Here is a 20207-nt window from a genome sequence, read left to right as displayed (position 1 = left end):
TTAACTGATTGTATACCAGAGATGGGCATTACCCAGCAGAGATGTGCATTTAGGCCCTGGATGGACGGACCAATTTTGGGGCGGAGGACGGAGGATGAGAAGTTGTGTTTATTTATTTAGGGCGGACTAAGCACGGACGGAAGTGGAATTTCCTTCGTCCCTTTAATCGTCCCCTAACCAGGTTAGGTATGTGGTGTCGGGAGGCAAAATAACAATGCCAGAGTGGAGCCAAACACTTTCATAACACAACCCTTTTCATCTCAACAGTATTTCTCAAGCAACACTGCCACCTCGTGTACAGTCAGAGAAGATAACAAAGTACCTACGGACACCCATTTCACGAACAATCAATCCAGCCGGTTCGGAAAGATGGCTGTGTTGTATATCTCTCGGTGTCCGCCCACCAAGATGTTTATGCCATTCTAAAAGTAAATGTATTATTATTTTATTTTCTCATTGTCACTATTTTTGTGCTGTGAAATACTAATATTGAGTTGCTTATCACTACGACATTAAAAATACAAAGAAACAGTGATGTCATTTTTAGTTTTAATTGCTGGCCAGTCTTGTCTGCAACAGACAATCACGGCGTTACTGAAAACAAGATTCAGGAGGCAGGCGTATGCGCGACGAATACGTCAAAGTTTGCACGCGAGAGTCCGGCACATTTTTCAAAGTCTGACATTGTGTAATGTGGCAAGACATGTAGTGTTTTGTATTTCATGGACAACGCGTTTCACTCGTCAAGTGATTCCAACAAGTCAAGCTCAGGGTGTCCTCCGCCTACTGCCCGAAGACGGCTGGGATAGGCTCCAGCACCCCACATGACCAATGTGAGGATAAAGCGGAAAATGGATCAGAAATGATATTGACTAATACAAAATGATAATCATTAGTGTGTCATATACTTCTCACTTGATTAACATTTGGTATATAGTGACGAATGTAAAGCCCCCCCCCCCCCCATAGAGTTAGTAATTGTCAGGCTAATTCTTTTTGAAATAGATTCTTCAAGATTTTACCAACAAATAATCTGAAATATACTTATGTACAAATAAATAAAAAAGGTAGATCATTTGAACTTGGTCATTTAATAAGTAAAAGTGTGGGCACCCCTGCTGTAAGTACAAGTGGCCCACAACAGAAAATGAATTAGATACCCCTGCAAAGGTGACATAGAAGAAAAAGAAACAAAACGGTTGCAATTGTTATGTTCACTCACAAAAAGAGGAAATGGCCAACTTTATTCTTTTCATATTTTAGTCTCCCATTTTGTTTGTTGAGAGAAACGTATTTCCTTTTTACAGCCTCCAATACAAAATGACTTGAGATGTCTGCAGTGTGCTTAAAACAATAAAACAATATAATAATTTTCATGTGAGCCTGTAATAGGCAGAAGTGCACTTTTCAGTAGGCAGTCTTTACAAATAAAATGAAAGCTCAAATACATCAGAGAGATTACAAATTATTTTGTTTATGTCCAGCACATTTAGATTTTTTTTCAGCTTGGTGACCTCCTGATGCAGCAAACGGCTCGATCATATGGGGTGAACAAATTGGTAGACCAGTCTGCGTGACACATCCGGCTTTCGAATGATGCCCTTCTTGTAGTACTGGCGTATAGATCGACTCAGTTTGTCATAGTTCATTGCTGGACGGTTCTTTCTGATGCCCCATAGCCTGGCCACATGAGCTGAGTCTTCTATTTTGAAAATTCCTATGGACAGAGGGGGAAAAGTGTCACTGTCACATGGGTGAGGCCACATCTCAACCAGACTCACTCGTGCTTAACATTGCCCAAGACATGGTGGCCAGTTATTCATTGCAAAACCAGTGATTTATCATGTTGGAAACTTTTTACTCCAAGGTATGTGCTTTCAAGTCGCAAATATTTGTCGTTTTGCTTCACCTGTACACTATATGAGAAAAGAGCAGCTGAGAGAGCTTGTGACATTACATTTCAACCATGGACATTTAGACTAGCCGAGCAATGCAGTTTGATAGCGCTCCTTTTTTTATGTTAAATTGTTGAGCATTTCAAACATCCATCTAGCCATTTTGTAATCCGCTTATCCTGACAAGGGTCGTGGGCATGCTGAGACCTATCTCAGCTGTCTTCAAGCAGGAGGTGTTGTGCACTCTGAACTGGGCTGCCAGCAATTCTGAGAGCATTAAAAAATATTCATTTATCAAGTAGGCTATAATTTTTACTTGCAAGTTTTGGAAAAAAAGGACATTTTTTTCCAAGAAGAAGCCCTAATTTTCATGTCGTCTGTAAATTATGATATTTACTCATATTTCTGTGGAGGTTGCTGCAAGTTGATTTAGTAACTGGAAACAAAGCAACAACAAATAGAAAATTTGTTTAAGAGTATTGTCATTTATGTACTGTATTTATTTTTGGATAAGCAAAGGGGGAAAAGGGAAATAGATTACCAGTACAATTCAACATTAATTTTGTGGGAAAAAAAGAAGGCATTATACTGTATTTTAAAGACTTACCGCTCAGCTTTACATTTACAAGTACGGTATATTGTTTCAGGATAACATCTTTTCTGGTATAAAAATAATCACTGAATTGGAGAAACATAGATATTCAAAAGTGTTAGATCACTCAAACCTGACCAGCTCGTCATCAAACCTAATTTACATTGTCTTGATCATATTAAAATTTCCCACTGTCTCAGTGGACGGCAGCTCTCGAGTCCTTACCCTTCTCTTTGTTAATCCAGCGGATACAGCGGCTGTAGTTGTGCGGCTTGTGGAGCAACTCCCGAAGGAACTGCCACAAGTGAATGGGCTGGCTGGGACAGTTGCACCAAGAATTGTTGTTTGCTAAAAACAACAAAAAGAAAGTAGAACTTCAGTCACTGCATTCATAGCTTTACCTATTTAGTGCAATCACTGTTGTAAATCCACGCAGAAATGTGTAAAAATTAGTTACTTACCTGACTTAAAGTCTTCTGGTGGGCACTGGTCCTTCATTGCTGCAGCTAATAGAAAGCGACACAAAATTAATCAAACAGCTTTCCCCACACAGCGTTGACTAATCACAGCAAAGCTCAGTTCCATCAATCCATCCTTTTCCCATCCGCTTTATCTTCACGAGGTTCGCGGGCGTGCTGAAGCCTATCCCAGCTGTCTGCGCAGTAGGTGGAGTACACCCTGAACTTGTTGCCAGCAAATCGCAGGGCACACATAAACCAACAAGCGCTCACACTCACAAGTGACAACCACACCTGGGGACAATTTAGAGTGTTGCTTTAACCTACCACGAATGTGGGAGGAAACCGGAGTACCCGGAGAAAACCCACGCAGTCACGAGGAGAACATACAAACTCCACACAGGAAGGCCGAGGCCAGAATCGATTTCCCACCTGCCTCAAATCTTACCAGATCTCCAGATGTCGAGATGAGCATATAGCATGTCTCCAAATTGCGAGGAACGTTCTCTGAAGTCCGCCTCGGTCATGGAGCACAAGTCCCTTCCACTCAACTCCTTGAAGAGCGTGCTTATCTGTGGCAGTCGGTACAAGTGCTCCGTCCACAGCAGCCATTTGTAAACGTGCATGCAGTTCCACTCTTGCGGGTCTGTGGAGGAAAATTCAAACAAGACTATTGACGAAATATACCCCTGGAAGTCATGGTATTGTGTCATTGGGCCAAAATACCCGACAAATAAATGATGGAATTATGGGTATTATGATGGTTGGCCCATGACATCATAGGAATAAAATTAGAATAAATAGTTCCTTCATGCAACCTTACGATGTACGAAGTGTCAATACTGAGCTGAATTGCACTACAAGAAAATAGTTTGTACAGTATGTATGTTGGTTTGTATCATGTAGTATACTCAGCTGAAATCTTTTTTGATGAACGTAATGTCATGGAGGTTTTCCATTCAGATTTTAAGATGCTTCATAGCACAGAGCCAGCCATGTTACACATTTTTAATGACATCCTCGTGGCTCATGACACTGGATACTGTGTGTCTTGTTTTGTTGGACTGGGCTGCAGTGTTTGATACGGTGGACCACAGTAATCTGTTGGCTCATTTGCAGCACCAGGTGGGCATTAATGGTAGTGTTCTAGAATGGTTGAGATGCGATTTGGCCGGCAGGACTTTTTGTGTTGGCCTTGTGCGCTCTGAGTCCTACTGTATCCACTGTGGTGTGGTGTTCCACAGGGTTCAATGTTTGGCAGGCTAATCATCCAATCATGACAGTGCCATCCAGTGTGCACGATGTTAGATTGCTGAATAGCTTTAATTGTTTTTAGTTTTGCTATTTAAACCAAACATAAAATGAACAAGCAATCGAGTCTGTCAAGACATCATGTCTCAAGCAAAATCCAAGTCCAGTCTCAAGTCTTTTAGTTTTTGTTAAATCCAATTAAAAATGATAGAGAATTGAGTCCCAATGGCTGGAGTCCGAGCTCTGAAAACTCTAAATGGTACCAATTCTGAGGTTTCATCATAGAAAACACAGAAACAAATTTGTGTGGCTGCTAAATTATTTCTGGAACGGCATGTGCTTTGACACAGCAAACAATCAGCGTCACGGTGAAAGATTTTTCAGGCTGTCAGTTAAAAGGGAGGTGTGAAGATCGTCTGTTTGCACAAGGTGTGTAGGTCCCCAGAGGCTCATCAGGCGTGTGCGCATATTCATAGCTAGAGCAGTGCAGTATTTGAAGTTCCACCAAAAGCTATATAATCTGACGTGAAACCACTAGTTGTACCTGGTGCAATGTTGAGCAGCTTGCAAGCTTTCTTGACATCACTCAGCACTTCTCCCACCACCATTGACTGGACCTGCTCCAGACAATATTCCTCTGCTATACCCTGCACTTCAATGGGAGTGTTCTGAGTTGGGCTGAGTATGGGTGGGCTTGGTTCTGAACTCCCCAAACCTTGAGCAGGAAGGGCAGCAGCCTCTGCCATGCTCAGATCTTCAGGAGCTAACCCATCATTACCAGTCAGGCACACAAGTGGCCAGCTAAGCTCTGGCAGGCCCAACAAACTGTGGGAAGGTTTGATATCCTCTGTCTCCTCCGCCCAGCGAATCCTATCCCCGTCATATGGGGGACTTAAGCAGAGACATGAACGTCCTGTGGAGCCCATGTGATCATGACCCGAACTCCCCATGCTCAAATTTATGCAAGGCTGCAAAAGAAAAGCAGATGATTTTGAAGACACACTCAAATAATGCTTATCATATACATTCAGCCAAAACAGTCCAGTTGCAATCAATTCAATACCCTTCGAATGAAATGACCCGTGGAATGAGAATATTCACAAGCAGTTATTGATGCTGTGTTGAATGTGCCACATTTAAAGAGCAGCGATTCCATGGCCAATTTGCTTTTTGTCTCCTTTTATTCATTGAATTAGGACGGCACATAGTAATCAACATATCTGGATTACGCATCGAAATATGTCTGAGCACAATAGCTCAAGTTCATAGAACAAGTTTACAGGTGTGAGAAAGAGCACAGAACTCATCATGTGGACAAAATGGACACTTATTCTTTCGCGGACATAAGGAAAGAGAATTTAGAACAAAGTAAGGTACAATTCTGTTTATAGTTTGGGGGAGTGGATAACAATGAGCGTGACTTAAACAACTGGATGCACCACTGACTGCCATTCAGAAGTTTGGTTGCAGTGAAAACTTGCTCTTCTAGATATTCCTTCCTCCAAAGTAAACAGTTACTCTCTCTCTCTGTCGATGTGAGTGTGTGAGCAGAGAGAGAGAGAGAGAGAGAGAGAGTGTGAGAGCGAGTGAGTGCACACACCAAACTATACAGCAAATAACGTCCCAAAACTATTCGAACCAAAACGTCAAATCTCTATAAAACAAGATGCGTAGAATCAGCAGTCTGTCACAAACAAATTAATCTCAAATAAGGGTCACCAACATGGTACCCTTGGGCACCAGGGAGCCCCCAAGCACCACATGCGTATCCCGCGGGCCTCGTCAGCTAGAATGTGCAATTCTCATGTGGTGCTATACAATAAAATAGCGCCACTTAGTGATTTTTGTTACTCTTTTTTTTTTTTAAATCATACTGCTGTAAATGTGGAACAGTCGAACCTCATTACAACGTACCTCGAGGGACATAACAACTCTGTACGTTATAACAGTAGTTCATCGTAACTATTTCCAATAAAATGGCTGCCAACTACGATGTATAATACAGTACAGTATGAACATTTATAGATGTAAAAAATGAACGTGTAATCCAAGATAAACGTGGCAATTACAAATACGTGTGCACAGTATGAAAAACAAATGATTTGATCAGACATGAACCAAACAACTGTAGCGTTCTGACTTCACCTCTCAAAATATTCAATCAGCAAATGTTACCGTCATAAGATAACTGCCAGTACCGCCGATGTCTGGGAGACTCCCTTTCAAAAGTGAGAGACCATTTCAACTTTCACAGACAGCAAGATTCGCTTCCGTTTACCAGACATGTTTTCAGACGATGTGCTCAGGACTGCGCCGTGCAACAACATACCGAGTTGAACAGTAGCGTTGCTAACCAACGAAGGGGAATCCTGCCCTGTACATTTTGTTCATAAGCAAGGTCACGGCGGCAGTTAGCTTCCCAAGGTTCGTTGTAATGAAGGCCTTTTCACTATTTTTTGGGGAAAAATCTGGTGTTCATAATGAAGTTTACATTATAAATGTGTTCGTTGTAAGCATTGTAAGAAATCGGGACTTTGGAATGTGAATGTTGAAGGAGTGAAAACGTAAATGGGGTACGGTGAAATGAGGTTCAACTTTAATGACAATACTGTATATTTTGAAAAACCTAGTTTAGTTTAAAGGTCAGTATTGGAACACATGAACAAACCAGAGCTTTCTTGGAGACAAGCGAGTGAGCGCAGTTGACATGAGATGATTCTTTGCCAAATAAATTGAGCCAATTTGTTATTTCAGACAGATATATCGAGTCGGTAGACCTTTGCCTCAACCAGTAGCCAAGAAGTAGCTCTCACTTTCAAGAGGGTTGGTGACCCCTGATCTCAAGGTTAATTTGTAGATGTAAAACAACACTGAAGGAATAACACAAAGAGCAAATATAACAATTCTATGAAGCTCTTTTGTATGGTATATCTCATGAATGAAAATAATAACAAGCATTCCACCGCAAAACTTAGTACTGCACATAAATAGTTTTGTTTTTTGTTTTTTTTAAATCATGCAATTTTACTCCGTTTGGCACCACAGCATACAGTATTTGCCATTTTTGGTCCAACAAGGATAGAATGTATGATGTAACATTGTTCTATTAATTGTATTGGAAATTTCTTACCATAGCCGTTGGCTCAAAGTGGGCGCCAGGGGAGATCACTTTCCCCTCCTGATGCATCTGCTCCACTTTGCCTGCGTCCGACCCTGAAATAGTTTTGCACTCTGCTGCAGCGCTCAAACTCACTTGCCTCAAGGCAAAAACTAGCTGTATGTCATACAGAGGTCCTTGTTAATTTAGAGTTGTGTTGCTTCAATCCACGTCAACCCCTGGGACACCTTGTTTGATATCAAGCCCTTAGGAGAAAGCGCCTGACTTCTAATTTGAGTTGTGAAAAACGGGGTGTGAACCAAAAAAGGAGGGGCCTATTTGGCCCAAACTGAAGCAATAATAATTTTTTAAGAGTTATTGAAATAAGCAAACGTTCAAGTTAAGTAAGGCTTTTGTGAAGCATATTAAAGGAATATTAAAACGACACACAGCTGAAAGTACATCAATCGCTTGATGCAAGCATAAAACCAAATTCAGAACCGTCACAATGGTAAGAGAGGTACTTGTATCATCGGTAGCTTAGTTTAGTTTCACCAATTCATGAATGCATGTGGTGAATTCATAGCAGACGTCTAATTTTGTGTGTGCGTGTGTGTGTGTGGGGGGGGGGTCCCATTATTGAAAAATGTCTTGAGTTGTAGATTAATACTTAAGTCATTGACATTATGAACAAATACTAATTGACTTATTTGCTCAACTCCAAAAACATGTTGGCACCTTTTGCCTAGATGACAGCTTTGTACATCTTGGTATTTTCTCCATCATTTTTATGATGTGGATGATGCTTTACGGCCTGGGTTAAACGTTAATAGCTTGAATTTCTTGACCTCTTCATGTGTTTTGAGACTTGATGAATGTGAAGATGTTTCCAAAATTTTAACTGCTACTCCAAAATACAATTTGGGGCTATGGTGGGGACACCTACTGTAGGTCTCATTCCTCCTTTCAAATAATTTAATTAGTTATGTTGACAAATCCAAAATGCTCCTTAATATTTTCTGTGTGGAAAATGCTTTGCGTGGTTTAACAGACCAAGCAACTGTACAAATGTAGAATTACTTCTTCTGGAGAAAAAAAAAGGTGGGCGGGGGGGGGGGGGGGATCTTTGATCTTAAGGATGTTCAACGTAGCCAGTTTGAGTATTGTTGAAAAATTTATCTCGCATTGGTTGAAGAACATGAATGGAAACCTATATAACTATTCTGATGAGTTCTTTTGAAAAGTTGAAGACTCTCATTGGAAAGTCAAACAACAAAGACCAGCAGGTCGTGAAGGAGTGAGAAAGAATTGTGTCAATGTTTGCTTTGACTAAACAGTGTTCAATTATTCTAAAGTGCTGCTTAAATAACCCCCCTCCCCACCCCCACCCGAGTTAGTATTTTTTTTTTTTTACCAGGTTTGCATATCAAAACGAATTGTGATCGAGTAGCGTCCACATTTCCCTCATGCTACTCATAAGGGTGAACAGCAAATGTTTCCTCAGGTTGTTTATTGTGCTGTCGGACAGGAGCCGTTGAAAAGAGCCCCATGCAGACCAGTAAGCCTCCAGGCAAGCATGTAACCTGGCTCCTCCTTTCCAATAAATGGAGGCGAGGCGAAAAGAGATCTGATAACAAGTTGCTGTCTTCCTCTGAATTTGAAACCTAAACTTTCTCTCCCAATACTGTACTGTTTTTCAAAACGTTGATAGCTATGCGACAACACAATTCTCCCTCACGTTTTAATGAGCCAAAAAAGGCAGAGATAGCTTGTCTAACATGTCACTGTAACTCTGTGCATTTACATGCACTATGACCAACTCTCTGTCGAATAAACTTGTACATCAACTGCCACCCCCCTCCATAATACAAGTAACAGCTTTGCCACAGGGCCCTATTTTCGTGCCTAGTTCAAGTCGAGTTCAGTCTTAAATGTGCGCATCGGTGGAATTTTTATTTTTTTCGTGAGCAAACGCTACATCACTTTTGTAGACGAGCGCTTTTAGAACACAATCAAAACGGCTCCCCTCAATCCTTTCAAATGCAGTGCAGGATTGGTGAGCGGTCTACATAGAGGAAGCATAACAGACTCGCTGGAGTCCGTGCAGGAGATTGGATTGCACAAACTACATTCATTAGTAATTGTATGATCTCCACTTGTGGATGAGTTGGCTGTTGCGAAGTAGGCATGTGGAGACCGCACCTTCCATACCCGATCGGGCATCTCTGTGACAACCCGAACACACACAACAGCTGTGCTGCAGTCAGAGAGGTGAAATTAAAATTAAAATATATTCAAGATAATACTAATAATAAAACAATTAATTGAGTTCTAAAATGATTCAGAGGGTTTAATACACTATACTGTTGTCACGGACACAACTCTCGGTATGCTTAGTCTGGTGCAGCCTGGTCTGCCAAATTCCCTAAGACAGTCAACAAGACTGATCCCACCACGAAAATGAAGATGCACTCTTTTTTAAGCACTGAGCGCATGTGCGCCTCTCTACGAAAATGGGGCCCTTCGTTCTCTTTCAAAGGTCTCAAGGGCACTACAAGGCCTTCAAAGATGGCATCGCCATCCAATAGAAGAACAGTATCTAGAGCAGTGGTTCTTAACCTGGGTTCGGTGAATCGGTCTCAGAGGTTCGACGGAGACCCTGCCATGGAGGTTAAGACACACGATCAACATCAACATGTCAGTTGGTTATGACACGCCCAACACTGGCTGCAGATGATCACATTACATTGCTTGTCCAATCAGTGCTGTGGGAAATTTAGCTCGCTCAGTAGTCAACATGTGATTTTTTTTTAAGACTGTTTTAATACATGCTATGTCGAGCAAAAAAACCCCAAAGTGGTTGGACAAATATGTACCACATGGATTCACATGCATCACGGAACATGATGGGACTCAGCGTCCTATCTGCATGATTTGTCATGCCAAATTGAGCAACTCTCATCTCGCACCGGCAAAACTGAAGGAACACATCTTGAATTTGTATTTTTCAGAAATGAAGGGTTCGATGAATGTGCATATGAACTGCTTGGGTTCGGTACCTCGAATAAGGTTAAGAACCACTGGGCTAATGGGTTGCCTTGGACCAAAGCCTTCATCCATTTGTGTTCATGCCAGGGTGGAGCAGTGTTCCACATTTGTTCAATACAGCCATCTATCCATTTTCAACACCCATTACCCAGGGTATAGGGTGGGGGTGTGGTGTGTGCTAGAGCTTGTCCCAGCTGACTTCGGGTGGAAGGTGGACGATACTCTGAACTGGTCGGGAATCAGTCGCAGGGCACATCTGGAGATGAACAACCATTCACATCGTCACCGAGTCAGGCGAGTGTATCACGACACAATCAGCGACTTTCCTTGTTTGATACAAATAAGACAGAACGCCTTCGATTTTCAGTGATAATTTATTCATACAAACATTCATCAAACTTACAAGAGAAAAAAAGTCTTGAACACTCCCTCATTCACAACGTGCTGCTGTATGATTCATCATGTGAAACTTCAGATAAACACATTGCACACTTCCGAGAGCAACTACAAGTGTTACTCTTTGACCACTTGCAAGAATTGTTCTTTGTGGCCTGCTTCGGGTGTTAGCTGGCGTTGTCAAAGTTCCCCCTCGTTTTGGGATTTACAAGTTACAGCTGCATTGAAGTTCTTCACCAGTCAATGGCTTTAACTGACAAGAGTCAATTAGCCCTTTGAAATTCATCGGTAGGAAGAAACATGCACACACACACGGGCCTTCGAAGGTCACGTTACTCAGTGCATAGATCAGCTAGTCCAGTGCTACTAAATTTGCAGTGAAAAAGAATTAGACCACCACCAATGTGTCAGTTCTGATGTCCCTTATGGGATCGGTGATGTTTGCATCCAGCAAAGGAAACCAAAGAGGCAGAATGGTATTCAACACAAACACAAATGGATATCCTCTTTGGGCTGATTTGTTGCTGATTTGGGCTGACCAAATGTTTTCCTTCTCTACATTCATCAAATACATTCAAATCAAAAAGATACTGTCCAAGTGCTTTAAAATGAAATGGGCATGAAAACGGGTTCGATTGATACAAATATGCATTGCCGTCCAGTGATATAATGGATCACTTCTTTCGATCCCTTAGGAATTATGATAAATCATGCAATACTTAAGATAATATGACGGAGACATGACCAGGATAGTGTTGACTTTAAAACAGCATACGTTTAAGTAAAATATGGGTCATTTCAAAGGCAGCAAGGTGAAGTGTGCAGTTGCTTGTGAGCACATAAACCTCACAGTCAAAGGTTGTGGGTTTGAATCTCAGCCTTTCTCTGTAGAGTCTCCAAATCCTCCGACATAATGGATATTCCCTGGATGCTCTGGCTTCCTCCCACATTCCAAAAATATACGTGAGGTTAATTGCATTCCGCCAGAAGAAAAATGGATGCTTGTGTCCAAATGATCTCTCTACAACGTATCTAAAGTCTATAGTTATAATTTAGTAATATTTCCTTGCCATATTACCCATCATAATGCTTTTTAGTCATTGGATAATACCGAGGTCCAAATTAATTACATCCAGCAAACCAGGTTTGAGTTCAATCATGCCACATGAGCTTTCCTCTTTTAGTTCTGACACAAAGAGGGTACGAACACTCATAAAAAGTGTCTTCCACACAGGTAATCAACGTAGTCGAAAAACCCAGATAATGACTGCGAGACTGAGAATCTATTGAAGCGGCTGACAGCAACATGACACCCTCGAGTGGAGGATCTTTGTAGTGCATTCTATTTCTGAAACTATTGCTTAAATTTCACGGATGACTGTGTGCGCGCGTGTGTAGGGGGGGGTATAAGTACACTATGTGGCCTCAGCTTCTCAGATTTTCTGGAGCATTTCTCCATGCAATATAAAAATAAGACATGCATTTTCTGTAATGACCACATTCGATTTCTTTGTAAAAGGAAAACTTTTCAGAAACCCAATCAATCAATGCATTGGGCAGTCAGGGCAGAAACCGGAGCATAAATTGGCTAAATAAATGGCTTTTCCTCCAAAGTTCCTCTTTCTACGCGCACACACACATTACTTGACAAATACACACAACTCTGACAACTAAATTGTATGGAAAAAAAAAAGTGTCACTCAAAAGACTTAATTGCGCTACTTTTTTAACTTAGCATTCATGTGAGCATGCAGTGGCTGTCGGACGTTGGTGGATCCAACTTCAGAGACCTGCTGCTCAAGAGTGCTGGCTGCAGGGTACAACCACTTTGCATAAAATCATTACAGAGTTTCCTGCAGCAACTGATAAAACCTCTTCTCTTTTCCAAATGGTCGGCTCCAGAGACGTTTATTGCTGCAGCTTCTCTAGAACAAGTCCCAAGATTCACGAGTGACCAAAATGGGAAGGCTCTTGTAAACCCTGCAAGGAAGAGGAACAGTTAGAAAACAAAGGATACAGAGCAAGGCTTTTCTTTTCCTAGATCACAGTAACTCGATTGAGCTCATAGTACAAATGCAGACTTGTATAGCAAAGATGTTGGCTTACACTTTGGGGGAGGGGGCAATGTACACATCAAATTGGATTCAAAATTCTGCCTATATGTAAATCAATTTTTAGAGACACTGACAAAGGTATCCCTTTAACATATCACTGCTGTCGGGCAGAATCCTTGAATGCCCAAAAATCGCGATTTTTAGTCAACAAATGCCACATCATTTAAGTTTCTGTTCCACGTTAAATAGCTATCAAACTATCATATACCATTGTGTACCAACATCAACACATCACCACCACTGAAAATACCTGGTAATATAATCTGCAAAATTGAAACAATACTTTATTACCGCTGTCTTTGATTAAAACATCAAAGTCTGCGCTCGAGCTGACCCCCAACAACACAAAAATGCTTTAACATTACAGTAATGTCTGTGGTTACATCATATTCCAAAACTCTTTTTCTACAGCCTCAGTGTCATGAGTACAAATGATCCACTGACAAAGCAACGTCGTCGACGGACGACTGCAAGCAAATTTCACTTTTTGGCTGATGTGCTTCCTTCTATAACAAAGCATTACAATATTGATTTTTAATACAAAAAAAGGCTTACACACAGGTGTCTAAACTGTTTTCTCTCACTATTGTCCCCCACAAATAAATAAATAGAAAAAAAAAAAACGTCCAGCCTTTTAATCTTGAGGCAATTTAATGCCGCAAGACTGCCGTGGAATGAGAAAGTGGTGAAGTTACAAGACACTTGTTAGTTCAAGTATCCAACAGAGTTAATAGAGTCATCGCTTATAAATAAAATCTATTATTATTATCCTCAACAACCAAGAGTAGCAATTTGTGAGAATAAAATGAAATTGACCACATCTATATTCTATGGCGACCCTAAGGTGACAGAAGAAAAAAAAACACAACTTTGCATTCCCTCACAAAGATGGTGTTAATCTTAGTGAAGGAACACATTAAAAGAAAATCTCATCAGCAAACTCCGCAGAAGCCTGATATCAATCCTTTTCATTTGAATCAGGTGTGTCGCAACAGGGAGAGATGAAAAATGTACAGGATGGCGGCCTTCGAGGACCGTAGTTTCACACGTGTGCCTTAGGGGCTCTGTAATTTGCTCTGTGCTTGAAAGTCACAGTATGTACACAGAACCAGTCTGACAGTGCCAATCCAAAATATCTCCGTGGGCCTTGTGACACCTTACCTGATTATAAGTGACTATTGACAGATTGGTTTGTAGGCTGTTTGCTACTATATCCACAGAGTTGTGTGAAAGTCCATTCTGATCTTGCTGCAGCTGGTTCGGGCTTCTCGGCCAGTGTTCCTCTGTGACTTTATGGCTGCTGTCATGGTGGAGGCTGGTGTTGCTGTTGGACCATTTGCTTCTCTCTGGTGAGGCGAAGGGGTTGTAATTTCCTTCTACGTTGCGGTGAGGTTGGGTGTTGAACTCCGCTTGGAAGGACGAAAGCTGCTGTGTGACACCGAGAAGGCCACCGACCTCCACGCTCAGGATCACCCAAATAATATCTGTCAAAAATACAGGGTGGATTACACAACTCAACTGTTATGTAAGACAGAACTGTGTTTTTGGTAGGAAGCTTAGTAAATGGCTTCCTAATTCTATCAAAAACCTCCTTGCACGGCATGAAGGGTTAAGGTTTTGTTACTCATAAAATATTAAAAGGCTTACCGCCTTCTCATCTTGCCGACTTAGTTGTTCTGAACTTTCTGTCACAAAAACTTTGCAACACGTCAGTCTTTGGCTGACTTACAGTATATCTGTAACTCAATAATGAAACCTGAATTGCACAAAATGGCTTTGGATGCAATGTACCAAATTTGGTGCCATGTGCCAAGACAGTCATAGTACTTCTAAAATGTCTATCTTTGCGGCTCAGCTGAAAATTACTACGAAGGGAAAACTGCAGGGTGTAAAAGGTTCAGAAATTTTATTTGAAAAAGTTTCAGAATTTTAAAATAAGGCAAATATGCTATAAAAAGCAAAAACTGCTTGGTATTTTGTGTGTACAGTTACACATACCGCCGTAGTAAAGTCCCGTTGCTGTACACATTCTCCACTGGCCCTGGTACATACCAGGAGACACTGGGCTCTGCATAGGCACACTCACGTCCGTCATTTCCTGAGGAGCTAGTGACCGCACCGTTACCATGTTTACATGACCAAACTCATCTCCTCCAACATACTTCAAGCAAACGCCAGGAGGCCAAGACTCTGCACCTAACAATGAGAAATGCATGGTTGTAAATGACAAGCGCTACATATAATAGATTCCTAGAAGCATTCGGACACAGGCAGTAAATAAAGTTGCATCAATTCAAGATGCATTGATAATCGGACCAAAGCTCGAGGCCCCACCGATAGTGAACCTACTGGACAACTTTGAAAATCTAGACCGTCTCAATTCATTCCAATCCGCAAGTGAGTAAAGTTACTGAAGGTTTGCACGTGCAAAAAGGGGTACCAACTTGCTTGCTCAGGCAAACAGATGCGGAATCTAATCCACTTACTGGATTTACGCAGGATCGTGTATGCAAAGATGCAAAACTACTTCACGTTCATTTTGCATGTGCTTGAAGGGGCACATGCAAAAAATCGATTTGGCACATGCAACGTGATTTATCAAACCTGAGGCGATCTGTGATGCAAACTGGAATCGAAGGAGAAGAATCTGTGTTTGACGGGTGCGCTTCTAGGGCGGCACGCGTGTACAAGCACTGCTTTTGATTTCGACGGGTGGGATGTCGGCGCTATTTGATAGTCGCCGCTCGGCAGCCCCGGGGCACTTGTGTTTTTTTGCACCTGTCATGGGCAGCATTTTTAACAGCCCCATTTTGTTCAGCGGAGATGTTGGAGTTGTTGGACGGTCTGCGTTGGTGTGGCTGGATGGATGGCTGGTGGAGTTGAGGATGAGGATCGAGGAGGGTCGGCTTGGAGCGCGGATGCGTTTTTGGAACTGAGAGTCGCCGCTTGGAATTTAAACAAATTTTACATGGAACGGGAGAAGTGAACCAAACCAATCTCTTTTTTCCTCAATGGACGCTACAGCTTCGTGTTTACTTTCAAACTTAGCTTATAGCAGACGTGTGCACATTTTGAGCATGACGTCTTTAATCCCCTGGTGAAAGGACACTTTGAGTCTTTCATGTAGAACTGCTTCAAACAACAATGTGTATGCAGAAAAGTGGTTAAGATCGCATGCCTGTCTGTGTCTTATGTGTTGTCATATTATTTTGTTATTTTACGCTTTGTTACAGCTGCAGCTGTTGTGAAAGCGCTGTATAAATAAAGATGTATTGTATAAGCTTTAAACAGTGATACGTACAACAAGCAGATACTTTATATCGAACTGACACAGACTTGGGATGAGTTAAATCAACAAAAAATGAATGTATGTAGGTGCTGTCTTACCCCAAATTCTTGGAATGATAGGTTACTGTAACTCAGTAGTAAATTTGTTTGTCTTTCGCTAACACTTCGGAATCCATCACTCCAAATTTTATTTTATTTTTTTTCCTTCAAGATGGCGCCTGAGTACGCAGCCGTCGGCAAGTGCTCTTCAAGAGCCTTGCGTTTTTTGTTGTTTTTGTCTTTTGTTTTGTCACATGGTGTTATTGTTACGTCGTTTGTGGACCTGATGCGGACTGTTTTCAGCATTTTTGGCCACGACATTCGTCAAAGAAGAAGAATCTGTGCTTGGTGGTTGCACCTTCTTATCTTCTTGGCAGCTCACATGTACCAGCACTGATTTTGATTAGTAGGAATGTCGGAAACATTTGACTGTCGTTGCTGGACAGCCTTGGGCGCTTGTGTCTTGCGCCTGTAATGGTCCGATGAGAAAAAAGGAGCGTCAGCGCAGAGCGCCGATGCGTATGTGGAACTGCGAGTCGTGGCTTGGAATTGAAGCGGATTTACATGGGACAGGTGAAGAGAGCCAAGCTCCTTTTCGTTAATGGATGTTACAGCTTCTTGTTGCTTTCAACTTAGCTTGTAGCAGACGTGTACATGCATTCAGCATGACGTCTTTGATCCACTGGTGAAAAGGACACTTTGATTCGCTCCTCTTTCACCTATAATTGCTTCAAACAACAAAGTATATGCAGGAAAGGGGTTCAGATTGCACGATTGTCTGTGTCTTATGTGTTGTCTTGTATTATTTTGTCATTTTATGTTAACTTTTCTTTTGATGGAGGCGCGGGCACCCGCAGCGGCTCCTCTTGTTGCATGTTGTCTTGAGAGGGAAGAAATTTCATCTGTGCTATATCTTGCACATACAGCACATTTAACAATAAGGTTGTACTTGAACTTGAACGTCTACACATATGGTACTCTCCTAGATATTCCACGAAGAAAACCATTCGAGCTACCTAAAATGGTAGACCCTCTTTTAAATTAAATGGTCTCCAACACATTTATAGCTGTTGCCAAAAGAAATATACTGTATGTGGTGGACAAATGATGGTTGTTAGGGCTCTACCTGTGTTCTGTATCCGCCAAGTCTTGGTGAAATGTGTGTCAGGCGGAACTGATTCGCCTTCACCAATAGTCACATCTTTCACAAGCGACATGCAAGGCGCACTGATATTAGGACTCTCAAAGTCATAGTAGGCTCCAATGGCTGCTTGTAAATTCCTGAAACAGAAAGGACAACATTGAGTAGCACAATTGTTTTTCATATCAATTTAGTAGCCATTGGTTACTAAAATGATATGAGCTGTGTAGAACCTCGAAAGCCTGCGTCGTCAACAGTGAAGATTATAATTACAACAGCAACCAGTGGGATGTCATTAATTTGATGATGGCCAGGAAAATACATGATCTTTGAAACATCAAATGACAAGGAAATAATCACAGCAATTCCCTCAACTCGTGCATTTCATTTACCAGGGGGGAGAGGGCTAACTTGACAGACCTGTGAACGGTGTCTTGTGTTTTTTTTCCCTTTCTCGAATAAATCTCATCATTTATTATAATACTTGTTGTCTTGGCTTCCCTGGACAGGACAATCAAATCAATCTGCTGTGCAATTAAAACATCCAAATTATAACGTTAAAAAAACTATTACTTTTGAAATATATCTAACTGTAACTATGAATTGTCAAAATTATATTGTAGGTATCTAAAACTGGAGTTCCAGATTGATTCCGATTCAGTCGCACATATCTATAAATCACAAGCGGCACTAGGCTAGCTGCAATTGAATCGTAGACTAAAGAGACGTCATTTCTCCCGAGAAAAATTACATTGCCTATTTGAACTGCATTGAATGAAAAGTGAGATTATTCAAAATATTAATTACGACTCGACGGAAAGATGTTATTTATGATGCTAAACCCGGACAGTCAAATTTAGTATATAAACGTTGAATCGTCTTGTCATATTTCAGTCCACTGAATAGGCAAGTGGGTGTTTCACGTAACGCGCTCGACATCAATAAACCATCAGATTGTATTTTTAGCAAACTGGTTGCGAGGAGCGCTTCCACGGCGTCACGTGACTTGTGCTAACTCAACTGAATACTGACACGACAGAGCAGAATGGAACAGAATTTGACCAGGTTGCATTGTCGGTTGCGCATTCTACCTTTCCTATTCTGTTAACTGTAAATTACGATTGTAGAAACATGAAATTACACCCAGGTTTGCGACACGTTTGGGGTTTGCTGCCAGATTACATAGTACAGGACTCTCAACTTCCTTCCTTTCGTGAATTAATAGTGTTTCACATGATCCACGCTAACCTTGTATCTCGGGGGAAACATGGTAGTTAATTACTACGTTCAGTTTTGCGAGTTAAATAGTTAGTTGCATCTGTGGCTATTAATATAAAATCGTAGAACCCGTGAAAACAGACGCAGATGGGACAATAGCGTATTTTCCTTGCGTTTGGCTAATTGTTTCTGAAAGTACAATCAAATCACTGTACCAGGGTTAATATGCATGTACATTCCTCTGTAAAAGTTAGCGTCTGTTGTTTCACTTTCGGGTACATTATGTAAATTATTATAACATTATTGCATTCGAACTAACGCACACTCCATAAATAGGAATGGTTCTTCCCCGAGTGTATATATTGTTTCATATCTGCGAATGTAATGTTAGCTACCCGGAGTGCAACGGCTCGCACGAAGGTGCTCAATAGGCCAGTCCAGTCCTCGGGCTCACCAGTTGGTCATGTCCAGAAAGAAGGCGCATCCGGCGGGGTTAAGCTGAAAACCGAGCAGCCTCTGGAACTCCGAGATGAGGATGTCTTTGTCGGTTGTGCCCATGCAGCTAAATTTCTGCGTGAGTTCCTGGTCTACGTCCAGGTCCATTCCCTCCATCGTCACTTGGCCTCCTGAAAATGTTTTTATTTTATTTTATTTTTTACAAAAGAAACCCCCAATAAAGATGAAGGCCTGCGCTTGTCATAACAAACTGAACAACAGCGGCCAGTGCGCATGTCACAACCACAACGCTCACCCCTGACACCACCGAGGCCATGTGACTGTCAAATTCAACGTACGCACGCAAAAAATAAAATAAAAACGTACACAAGCATACATAAGTGCACACTGACAGGATTCTACTTTAAAACGTTTTGTTTAAAGCCACCCACTTTTCAAATGAGCAAAAGTATTCGAACCCACATTATCAGATTAAAGTGAATAACATTTAATATTTGGTGGCATAACCCGTACTTGGAAAAACTGCATCAATTCTGTGATCCACTGACTTCAACGCTGTTCTTCATTTGAATGCTTTTCCAGGGCTTGACTGCAGTCTCTTTCCCTTCTTCTTTCCCCCTTCTCCCCCCCACTAGGTTTGTAATGTACAAGATGAGACTTCGTCTCGTGCAGAGGCCACCAACGTGGTGACCGCGGGCACCAGATAGCCCCCAGTCCTGTTCTAAAAATGGCTCACTGATGAAGTGATCATTTAAAAATGTTACAATTTACAAAGATTTATAGAGATAAAGTGTTGCATATTGATATCTATGTGTTTCCCATCATGTTAAATCATTGTAGATAATGAGAGAATAATGCATATGATCTTAACATACATAAATATAATATAATTAATTAATTAATTAATTAATTAATTAATTAATTACTAACATCTAATTCCAGATGTGTTTCTCAACTCAATTACAATCGAATAATTTTTGTGCAGTATCGTTTTAGTGGGTAAATTTACCGCTTCTCACCACGACACCCATGCTTCCGGGTTTAAACTAATACCGTATTTACTTGTACTGTCCGACAGGTAGCGCTATTGCATTTTTAGTGCGGTTCGTACGTGTGTTGTGTGCGTGTGTGTGTGTGTGTGTGTGTGTGCGCGCGCATGTGAGAGAGAGAGAGAGAGAGAGACAGGGAGAGAGAGAGAGACAGGGAGAGAGAGA

At 41.4% G+C, this 20207-nt stretch overlaps 2 protein-coding genes across 2 annotated transcripts; both read right to left on the bottom strand.

The window, feature by feature from the left end:
• Positions 1 to 1111: 1111 nt before the first annotated feature.
• On the bottom strand, positions 1112 to 7481 carry LOC147210709 (SAM pointed domain-containing Ets transcription factor-like). The gene is made up of 6 exons (XM_086130524.1): positions 7327 to 7481; positions 4741 to 5164; positions 3394 to 3591; positions 2949 to 2993; positions 2713 to 2835; positions 1112 to 1717 (listed from the first exon to the last, which is right to left on the bottom strand). The coding sequence occupies exons 1-6, from the start codon at positions 7381 to 7383 to the stop codon at positions 1539 to 1541; spliced, it is 1026 nt and encodes a 341-aa protein (XP_085986650.1). The 5' UTR covers positions 7384 to 7481; the 3' UTR covers positions 1112 to 1538.
• A 3215-nt stretch (positions 7482 to 10696) lies between these two features.
• LOC147210708 (protein ILRUN-like) lies at positions 10697 to 19253 on the bottom strand. The gene is made up of 5 exons (XM_086115250.1): positions 18992 to 19253; positions 17305 to 17459; positions 14850 to 15047; positions 14013 to 14335; positions 10697 to 12717 (listed from the first exon to the last, which is right to left on the bottom strand). Exons 1-5 carry the CDS (start codon positions 19147 to 19149, stop codon positions 12682 to 12684), a joined length of 870 nt encoding a protein of 289 aa, XP_085971376.1. The 5' UTR covers positions 19150 to 19253; the 3' UTR covers positions 10697 to 12681.
• Between the last annotated feature and the right edge of the window lie 954 nt (positions 19254 to 20207).

Source organism: Hippocampus guttulatus, chromosome 1, assembly GCF_054856545.1.
Source record: "Hippocampus guttulatus isolate MCC_2025c chromosome 1, RoL_Hgut_1.0, whole genome shotgun sequence".
NCBI classification, from domain to species: domain Eukaryota; kingdom Metazoa; phylum Chordata; class Actinopteri; order Syngnathiformes; family Syngnathidae; genus Hippocampus; species Hippocampus guttulatus.
Note: the sequence above shows the minus strand (reverse complement) of the source record. Positions and strands in the feature narration are given on the sequence as shown.

Coding starts and splice junctions, on each gene's coding strand:
- LOC147210709 (XM_086130524.1), bottom strand. CDS start 7,383: ATGCATCAGGAGGGGAAAGTGATCTCCCCTGGCGCCCACTTTGAGCCA. Junction 5,165..7,326: donor ACTTTGAGCCAACGGCTATG/GTAAGAAATTTC, acceptor TTTCTTTTGCAG/CCTTGCATAAATTTGAGCAT. Junction 1,718..2,712: donor CTGGATTAACAAAGAGAAGG/GTAAGGACTCGA, acceptor CTCTGTCCATAG/GAATTTTCAAAATAGAAGAC.
- LOC147210708 (XM_086115250.1), bottom strand. CDS start 19,149: ATGGAGGGAATGGACCTGGACGTAGACCAGGAACTCACGCAGAAATTT. Junction 15,048..17,304: donor TTGGCGGATACAGAACACAG/GTAGAGCCCTAA, acceptor TCTCATTGTTAG/GTGCAGAGTCTTGGCCTCCT. Junction 12,718..14,012: donor CAATAGTCACTTATAATCAG/GTAAGGTGTCAC, acceptor TCTTCCTTGCAG/GGTTTACAAGAGCCTTCCCA.